Source organism: Octopus bimaculoides, chromosome 6 (genome assembly GCF_001194135.2).
Source record: "Octopus bimaculoides isolate UCB-OBI-ISO-001 chromosome 6, ASM119413v2, whole genome shotgun sequence".
Classification (NCBI taxonomy): domain Eukaryota; kingdom Metazoa; phylum Mollusca; class Cephalopoda; order Octopoda; family Octopodidae; genus Octopus; species Octopus bimaculoides.
The window spans coordinates 13402923-13413953 of record NC_068986.1 but is presented as its reverse complement, the minus strand read 5'-3'; the positions used below and the strand labels follow the sequence as shown (position 1 = coordinate 13413953).

The 11031-nt window shown below is 36.7% G+C and overlaps 1 protein-coding gene across 1 annotated transcript in view; it reads left to right on the top strand.

Annotated features, from left to right (window-relative positions):
* Positions 1–6755: 6755 nt before the first annotated feature.
* Positions 6756–11031, top strand: part of LOC106882360 (clathrin heavy chain) — a 138969-nt gene continuing 134693 nt past the window's right edge. Inside the window, exon 1 of the mRNA XM_052968621.1 lies at positions 6756–8619. Coding sequence (XP_052824581.1) covers positions 8569–8619 — 51 coding nt within the window. The 5' untranslated portion in view covers positions 6756–8568. The remainder of the gene's footprint in view (positions 8620–11031) is intronic.

Sequence of the window (11031 nt, the reverse complement as noted above, 5' to 3'; positions counted from 1 at the left end):
GATTTTTCTTCAAAATAACTGTTAATGAGTATATGCTAAAAGAAGTTGAAATCTTAGCCGGCTGATAATGACTAATAATAACGAGCTCTCAGAGAGTGCAAACCTCTGCCAAGGCAACGCCAACGATTAGTCAGAGATGGTTTTTAAAATGAGAATATTCTGAAATAAACTCGACTGCTCTCACAAACGAGAATACTAAAAATGAACCTGACCGCTCTCAAAAATTAAGTAAAAAAAAGGAAAAATAATCCAGAATCCTTGTCTGGTACCGGGTCGATCTCAAAATCTAATCCGTTTGTGACAGTTACGAGGCCAGACATCCCTGAAAGTTTCATCCAAATCCATCCAGCAGTTCTTGTGATATCTTGTCCATAGACAAACAAACACAACTGAAAACAATACCCCCACCTTCATTAATGCAGAGGTAAAAGTGGTTTCAAATTCTGCCACAAGGCCAGCAATTTCAGGAAAAGGGTTAATTTGTTACATCAACCCCAGTACTCAACTGGTTCTTGTTTTATCAAGCCCAAAAGGATGAAAAACAAAGTTGACTTTGGTAGAATTTGAACTTAGAATGTAAAGACAGACGAAATGCCACATAGCATTTTGCCTGGCATGTTAACAATTCTGCCAGTTCGCCGCCTCGCCGGAAGAATATGAATTTCAGAAGATGGTCAGATCAGAAATTTTGTCTTTTCAACCTCGTTCATCTTCTCTATTTCTGCGCAGATCATAAACCCCTTATTAGTTCTTTTCATTATTCTATCTATTTCCTTACCATGTAAGCATAGTTTCAATAGTTTCGTCTTCCCCGATGCATATCCCTTAATCATCACACATTTATTTATTCAAGTTTATCACATTATAACTCATCTCTCTAAATTTGCCACAGATTGGCTGACCAAAAATTCTAAGATTTTTCAATTCTATTTCACTATTATCAGCATTTGCTGTTTCATTAAATTACATTACCCAAAATCCCAAGGAATATTTTTCTCCCTTGTGTTCTAACTCTGGCCCCCCTCTCTCTCTCTCTCTCTTTTGATTTACCACTTGATTCGCCACCACCACCCTATATAAACTAGCGCATGCACTCGGATTCGCCTACTTGAATTTAATAACTCCCTCGAAATAATACAAATCCAGAAGATGCTCTCGTCTAAATTTGCTACCTCGCGGTATGACTGCACTCCCACCCCTCCACCTGTACCAGAAATTCTTATCCTCTGTCATCCTTTGGTTGTCTCCCATGAACACTTCTAAAGGGTTAACACCATCCCCACTCCTACCTAGGGTTTATCGATCATATAGTGCATAAAAATGATGGTGCAGTGTATGCTGGTTGAAGGCTATTGTTTGTTTATGAATTCTGCCAAATGTGAGCTTTCTTTTCAGGTACATGACACTGCTGTCCCCCATCCCAGGGTCTCACGGGCCCACACCTCCCACACCCTCAGGGTTGGCACACTGAAAAGTAGGTCTGGTGAAATTGTTGAGATGCTTGAATGGAGATGCCGATTTGTGTTGCCTCCAAGAAGTAAGGTGGAGAGGAGGTTCTGCTAGGTTCCTCACAGGTACACTATTTTCTTGGCAGGGAACACTGACGGGGTTGGGGGTGTGGGTATACTTCTTGCAGAGAAATGGGTTGATAAGGTAATTGAGGTAGTCAGAGTATGTGATAGAATATTTAAGATTAGATTAGTGCTACATCATGGGTTAGCAACCATTATCTCAACCAATGCTCCTCAGCCGGGGTTACCTGATCCAGTTGTAGAAACTGCCTGATCAGATTGGAGCCTTGTGTAGCCAATTGGCTCGCCGGTCCTCGGTCAAACCATCCAACCCATGCCAGTATGGAAAGCAGATGTTAAACGACGACGATGATGATGATGATGATGTTCCAAATTTTGACACACGGGCAGCAGTTTGGGGGAAGGGGATGAGTCTATTACATTGACCCCATCAACCCCGGAAGGATGAAAGTCAGCCATGACAGAATTTGAACTCAGACCATAGCAACGGGTGAATTACCACTAAGCACTTCATTCAGTGTGCTAACAATTCTACCAGCTTGCTGCCTTTAATAATAGTAATAATGATGATGATGATGATGGCTTCAGATTTTGGCACAAGGCCAGCAACTTTGGGGTAGTGTGTAAGTTGATTGCATTGACCCCAGTGCTTAACTGGTACTTATTTTATCAACCCTGAAAGGATGAAGAGTAAAGTCAACCTTGGGGTAATTTGAACTCCGGGCACAAAGACGGACAAAATGTCACAAAGCATTTTGCCTGGTGTGCTTCCGATTCTGCCAGCTCATTGCCTTAATAATAATAATCCTATCTACTGAAGGCACAGGGCCTGGAGTTTGGGTGGGGATGGGTAATTTGATTATGTCTACCCCCAATATTCAACTGGTACTTATTTTATTGATCCCAAAAGGATGAAAGGAAAAGGTGACCTCGGTGGAATTTGAACTCACAACGTAAAGACGGATGATATGTCACTAAACATTTTGCCCCAGCATGTTAATGATTGTCAGCTTGCCATCATTGTCGTTTAACGTCTGCTTTCCATGCTAGCATGGGTTGGACACCTTAATAATAATAATAATTATATCTACTTTAGGCACAAAGCCTTGAAAATTTTTCAGGGAAGGGGGTAGTCGATTACATCGACCAGTGTGTAGCTGGTACTTATTTCATTCCCCCCTCCCCCATGGGCGTAGTGGTTAAGAGCGCAGGCTACTAACCCCAAGATTCCGAGCTCGATTCCAGGCAGTGACCTGAATAATAGTAATAACATAGAAAAATATCTTAGAAATGAGAACCCAGGTTTGAAATTTCCCCCAAGACACCTGATGAAGGCTGGAGGGTATATCAGCCGAAACGTTAACAACAAACAAGATGAGGATAGATATCCATCAAATATAAATAAAGTACATAATTCCTCATCTCTTAAATATAGAACTGTACTAAATGACGATGATAATAATAGGCAGGAGCATTTGTTAAGCGCCAGGGGTCACTGAATACAGTATTACTTTTAAGAATCACTTATTTAGATTAACATACACCCATCTCCTCCTTTTCACATGGTGCTGGAACAGTTAAAAGAATTGTTTGTTTTGCTCTTACATAGACATAAAGTCTCAGATTATTGATGGAGAAGAGAAAATGAAATTGTGTGATGTGTTTATTTTTTGCTCCCGAGAGCATTAGCAGTTGGCTGTATGAAGTGAGATGGCTCCAAACACTTATTGAAACTAGGTCACATAGAAAATTACTGCTCCATTTTGGAAACAAATGCTTCCAGCAGGTAATATCTGAGAGACTGGTAGCTGCAAGCAGTTATTATGTCGGTCGTGCAATTATTAATCAATAGAAAACAATGCAGAGTTGCACAGTTTCAAATCCTGCTTAACCTCTCTTAATATATCTTTCTTGAAATACATTGCTTTTGTTACAATTAATTTTGAAAATGATAAAAAAATTTCCTGAAATTTATGTTCCCAGTATTAAACTGGTATTTAGAACATAAATCAACATGGAAAACCCTTTCATTAACCATATGTCTGATGAAATACACTGATTTTGTTAGAATTTTGAAAATAATGAAGCATTTATTGAAAGAACTTTCTCAGTATAGGTGCAGGAGTGGCTGTGGTAAGTAGCTTGCTTACCAACCACATGGTTCCAGGTTCAGTCCCACTGCATGGCATCTTGGGCAAGTATCTTCTACTATAGTCTCGGGCCGACCAAAGCCTTGTGAGTGGATTTGGTAGACAGAAACTGGTGTTTGTCCCCCTAGCATTACTTGACAACCGATGCTGGTGTGCTTATGTCCCCGTCACTTAGCAGTTTGGCAAAAGAGACCGATAGAATAAGTACTAGGCTTACAAAGAATAAGTCCCAGGGTCGGTTTGCTCGACAAAAGGTGGTGCTCCAGCATGGCCACAGTCAAATGACTGAAACAAGTAAAAGAGAGAGAGTAGAGTATTAAACTGGTGTTTGGAATATAAATTAACATGGAATATTTTGATTTCGATCACTTTAAAACAGGGAATTTGTATCATAGAAGTAGTGGTGGTCTAGGATGGGTCAGTATTCAAAGAGTTAATGTAGATTCTGTATTTATAAAAGAAGGTCTTTTTTCTCTTTTACACATTTCCAATAATTATTTGTCAGAATTAGAACGTGAGCAGAACCTTCAAAAACACATCACATAATGCAATAAAATTTTGTTACAAAATGTTTTAGTTTTCGAAGTGAATGGTTTTAATTTGTTTGTTAAATCTTGGCACATTAATAGAAAATAGATCTTTCTGATGTTACTATCTTTCCAAGAGATTTTAAAAACACAGCTCATTTGTTTGAAATTGAAATTAGAATGGATATCAAAATCACTTTTGTGAATACCCTGCTATACTCTTTGAACCAAAGTTTTGGGTTTTTTGTTTTGTGTTGCAGTCACTATACTGGCTTTCTTAACTAAAGTAAGGTTAATGCTGAAATATTTAATGTAATGACCATCAAAAAGCTAATTGATAATACTGTAAAGAAGAAAACATAACATAAACTGTATAACTAATAAAATTTGAAAATGGGAGGTAACTTGGTACATGTTTATATATTATTAGATCTCTTCAGTGAAACACTTTGCTATACTTAACGAAGTAGTGATGAGATAATCAAATACATATTGAATGTTAGACAGAAGTCTATGTTAAAAATTAATACATTTTGAATAAATGGAAGCTAATTACCTAGAAACACTAGCATTTAACTGTTGTGAGGTCTCTAGTGCAAAACCCAGTTTATATGTCTTATGCACAATTAGAAAGTCAGCAGTTCTACAACTCATAGTTGTCTCCCTTCAAACATTTATGTTAACTATGCTTTTTTTTTCTTTGCTACTACCACCACTATAATTACTACTACTACTACAACTACTACTTTTGATCTCAGGCCAACCAGAGCCTTGTGAGTGGATTTGATAGGCAGAAACTGAAAGAAGCCTGTTGCATATATATATATTTATTTATATACATATATGTGTGTGTGTCTTTGTGTCTGTCTCCCACCACCGGTTTTGGTTTCTTTATGTCGCCATAACTTAGCAGTTCAGCAAACGAACCTGATAGAATATGTACCAGGCTTTTAAAGAAAGTAAGTATTGGGGTCGACTAAAAATTTCCGAAGGCCATAGTCTAATGACTGAAACATGTAAAAGAAATACATACATATGTATGTGTGTGTATATATATATATATATATATATATAATATATATATATAAATTTAGTAAATGGAGTAAAACGCATATGTTAACTGAATACTTATTTCCAACATATGTTTCGAAGATTACAAATTATACCTTCCATAGGAATAGGTGATGTTGATAAGAATGTAATCTTCTCTTCAGGGAAATGCATGGGAACCAGCTTAACCGTAAGACATTTTAAACGAATGTGATAACTGTAGTTAGAGAAGATTGTTACGTAATTTATTTGAAAAAGCCGTTGGAGAAATGCTACTATATATATATATATATATTATTATAAAATCTGGTAATTAGTCATATATTAATTAATATCGGTTAATTATCAGGAGGCCAGCACATCTAAAGAATCAAAGAGATTCAGAAATATTATCTGCAATCTCAGGGGATTAAGGTACATTTTAAAAAATAACGTGGACAATTAATGCGCTAGAAATAGATCACAGGAAGCACAAGTGTTGGGCCTCGTTGATTCTCAGGGAAGCAAAGTGATTGAGTTCCTTTCGGAATTGGACTTCACAGAGGCAAAGTGGCTGAGTTTCTTTTGAGCATTGGACCTCGAGGAGACAAAGTGGCTGAGTTCCTTTTGAGCGTTAGGCCTCTAGGAGGCAAAGTGGCCGAGTTCCTTTCTAGAAAAATCTTCTCACTTACATAATTGGCACTCTGTCAGTTACAATGATTTGGGCTCCAGTTGATCTGATCAGTGGAATAGCCTGCATAAGAAATTAACAAGCAAGTGGTTGAGTACTCCACAGACAAATATACCCTTAACTTAATTCTCATGGAAATTCAGCGTGACATAGAATGTGACAAGGCTGGCCCCTTTTGATTTACAGCTGCTGAGAGGACTGGAGCAATAAATATAGATTTGGAAACTGTGTGGAAACCTGTTGTGTGTGTGTCTTTGTTCATCCCCACCACTTCGTAACCAGTGTTAGTTTGTTTACATTTCCATATGTTAGTGGTTCTGCAAAAACTTACTGATGGAATAAGTATCAGGCTTAAAGTAAAAAAAAAAAAAAGTGCTGGGATCGATTTATTTGACTAAAATCCTTGAAGGTGATGCTCCAGCCTGGTCACAGTCCAGTGACTGAAACAAGTAAATGGTAAAAGCTAAAAGTTATGTGTATCTGTGTGTATGTTTTTGTGTTTGTGACCATATTGCATGACAACCGGTGCTGGTTTGTTTACGTCACCGTAACGAGCAGTTCGGCAAAAAAAATAAAAACGATGAAATAATTACCAGACTTTAATTATTTTTTTAAATAGCACAGGGTCAATTCGTTAGAATAAACTTCTCATGGTAGTGCCCCATCATGGCCGCAGTTCAATAATGGAAACAAGTAAAAAAAATAATAATAAATAAGTACAAAACAACGGCGGCAATGTCGATCTAAAATAAAATTATGTTCCTTTTTTGCTTCCGTAGATAAAGTTGGCTTGCTTACTCAGCTGATACAGTTATGTTCTGTGAAAACTGAGCCGCCGGTAATTGCAGTCCTTCTCTGTTTCCTCTCTTCTCTAGTTCTCTATCATTCTACACTTTCTCACACATACAGCACTAAAAGTAGTTCACTTATTCGTCTGTCCCTTCGCTTGCTTCGGAGTTTAATGCCAAAAAGTTCCATAAAGGGAGAGGAAGAAATCAAACCCCCATAACTGCACTACACCACTTCGAATAAGGACTATATAAATATATGGGCGAAATAATTATATTTATGTAGAATATATACATATATATATATCGGTGTTTGGGGTCTACAAAGATTAAATGGTTGTAAAGTTTCTGCTCTAATCTTATCGTAAATCTTTCCTCACTTCTCAAAGAAGCATGAAAACAATCTTCACACCGACATGGACGCCTGTGTCTATGCTTGATTTTCTATCTTTGTGTCTTTAAGAAAGAATTATTTTAGTATATTTTCTTTATATTATTCTCCTTGGAAGTGAAGGCTTTCATCAATTTTAATTAAGGGTGATTATTCTACTATATCTTTTTTTTTTTTTTTGGTGGGAAGGATTTAGATTGGAATGCCAGAATGGGTTAGACTGTGAACTATTTTATATTAATGCTACATTATTATATATCATATATTAATATTATCATCACTACTCTAAGAATCTTTTACTTCATTTCATACTTTTGGAAAGATAGATGCTACTGTATAGGACCATTCTTTTATAAATCTGAAGTTTTGTGAGCAGTGATGAAAAATGTGACATTTCCCGCCCCATTCCAAAACAAACATATTCTAAATTCTTCTAAGAACATTTTAGGGTTCATATTACAAATATTAATCACTAATACTATTATTATATAAATGCAGAAGGCGGAAAATGTGACATTTTAGACAAAGGAGAAAAATAAGAGCGAAGCAACGAATTTAAAAATCACAGTAAACCGAAGGAAAATTATATAACATAAATGTATGTGTATTGTATAACCAGACGATAACCAGTCAATAATTAACAATAACCAGACTAATTATTAACTACCAGATGATAAGTATCAGTAAACCAGACGATAAGTAACAGTAAACCAGACGACGGAAAGACCAGACGATTACAAAAAAAACATTAATATTTGAAGAAAATTGGAAAGCGAAGCAAAGGAGGTAGCAGATAACAAAGAAGGAAGTGTCGGCTGTATTTTGTCTTCCGCAGGATTTCTCTTTTGTAAACACACACAGTCAGACAGAGAGAGAGTTTTGAAAGACTGAATCGGTCACCAAAGCCAATGCAAGCCACACACAACACAACACAACACTGCAATATTAAGTTAATGTATTTATTATCATCAACACAGTCATTATTATTATCATCATTACTGTTATCGTTGTCATTATAAACGTTAACAGAATTAATTAAATGATAATAACAAGCATGATGATAAAGAATGTTAGTGGTTAATTTGGGATGGCAAACACATGAAATTTTGATACGGGTTCCTCGTTGTTGCCAAATATTTAAACTCAATGGCATTGTAGTAGCTTGAGCAAGACACGTGTGCATATACATACATACATACATACATACATACATACATATATATATATATATATATAATGATGTGTATCTATATGTTTGCTGTATTGGATTTATAACGATATTAATATAAATAACGATGCACACTGTACAGTTTTAAAATGGTCAGCGATATTTGATAATATATTCCAACTGACGATAATAATGATAAATGATAATAATATATTCTAATAAACTGCCCGGTATTTAAGAGTAATTCATTCGTGGTATATTTACAAACAAACAAAACACCCGAGGAAGGATTATGGCAGCAGAGAACAAGCGACCACCCGTCAGTATTAGCGAATTGGTGCAGGTAAGTCTTGTGTTCTTTGTACATCAGTTCTTCTGTTGTTGGTGGGGGTGGTATGAAAGCATGGACATTTCCATGTCTTCATCTATCTGTCTGTCTAAGCGTGTGTGTGTGATTTGGTCTCCACCCTAACTATTACAAATTTAGGAATCTTTCTATAATGTCTCTCAATCTGTCTCTCACTCTTTGGCAAAGAGTTAGTGAATTTGTGCCCGTTGTGGGTATTATCACTTTTACAACAGGAAATTCAATTCAAATCAGCCTTTTAATATGGCTATATATATATATATATATATATATATATATATATATAGAGAGAGAGAGAGAGAGAGAGAGAGAGAGAGAGGTGTGTGTAGGGTGTATGTGTGTTTATATGGATGTATATAAATATACTTACTGTACATATGGACTTAGATAAATGCATACACACATACATATTCAAAGACACACACAGCCATACACACACACACACGCGCGCATACACATATATGACTGTATTAAAAGATCAGTTTGAATTTAGGGTCGTCAAAGCTAAGACACCCCCACCCGATGTTGATATTATGGTCAGGTCGGTATTGTGTGTGTGTGTGTGTGGGGGGCTCTTTTATAAAATAACTGTTTCTAATTTAGACACAAAACCTGCAATTTTATCGCATAGGAGCTTAGTCGATACCCTTGACCCCTACCACAGGTCAGGTACTTTATTTTATCGATCCCTGGAAGAATGAAAGTCAAATGTGTTTTTGGCGGAATTCGAACTCAGAACGTTTACAGCCGGAAGAACGTTTACTGCAAAGCATTTTTATTCGCCGGCGCTCTAACGATTCTGCCAATGTTTTATAATATGCTTCATTTACAAGCTGTCAGTTCAACCGTAACGGTTTCATAGTAGTTTTTTCACATATATAAACATATATAAATGTGTGTAAGAGGGAGGGAGGATTTGCCGTTCATTTCATTGAGATCGATAAATAAATTATCGATTTTATATTGATTGGGTGTCGATTACAGTGATTTGAGCACCCACCTTCTGCTCTACAAAAGAACAGAACTGTTCGAAATGTTGGTTCTGGCCCTAGTAATAAGATATTCTCGAACAACCCTTAGAGGTCCCCTACATGTGGTCGCTCGAAATAACAGCTAAAACCCTCTCGTATCACCCTGGTTGTTTGTTGTCTTAAAGGAAGGACACATGAGATATAATGGTTGTTCTATACATTAATAACAAACGGAACGATGGTCGCGGCTGGAATGTTTTTGATCATACGTCTCTTGGATGTCGGGCTGACCTGTGGTTAAACAGCAGCTACCACGTACGAACACACGCCTCCATACGTGATGGACATTATTTATGGTGTGTGTGTATACATACATGTACATAAAGATAGCCATACATGTATATACTTACACCCTCCTGTTATATATATATACACATGTATACATGTACACACATATATACACCTGTCTGTCTATCTATCTATCTATCTATCTATCTGTCTGTTTGTTTACCTGCCTGCCTGTCTGTCTGTCTGTATGTATGTTTGTCCATCCATCTCTCTCTTTATCTTTCTCTCTCTCTCTATCTATCTATCTATCTGTCTGTCTGTTTACCTGCTTGCCTGTCTGTCTGTCTGTCTGTATGTATGTATGTCTGTCCATCCATCTCTCTCTTTATCTCTCTCTCTCTATCTATCTATCTATCTATCTATCCGTCTGTTTATCTCTCTATCCATCGGTCTATCCATCGGTCTATCTATCTATCTATCTATTTGTCTATCTGTCTGTCTGTCTGTCTATAAAGATAGATAGCTAGATAGATAGACAGATGTGTGTGTGTGTGGTTATACCCAGGGCTAGTTTCTGATATCTGTTGGGAGAAGGAATGAGACGACCAGAGTCCCAACCATTCCAAGCAAGTTTTTGCCACAATCCTATGTTAGCCTGCTAACACCATTAGCATCACTACTCGGGGCACTAATGGTTCTGTTGTGCAACAATAATTATAATTATATTGCTGCAATGACAGGTGGCTGAATGTCTACATTCACATATATATATACACACACACATCACCCATTTCTCATGGGTGGTGGTCATCAGCACCATCATCATTTAACATAGCTATATGTGTGTGTGTGTGTGTGTGTGTATGTATATATGTTATGATGCTTACTTTTTTATCTTCCAAAACCCAGCAAATTTGCAGGCCACATGCTTTGGGTGTGTGTGTCTTTAGGGCTGAATATATATATATGCACTTGTATACTATATATATATATATTTAATTATATGTATTTCTTCTATCTTAATGAATAAAAATTCTTCGGATAGAATAAATGGGTTAATAGAAACCAATGTAGCAAAGAACACAAAATAACTGTGGTGTAGTTCCTGTTTTTAAGGCAGGAACTCCTT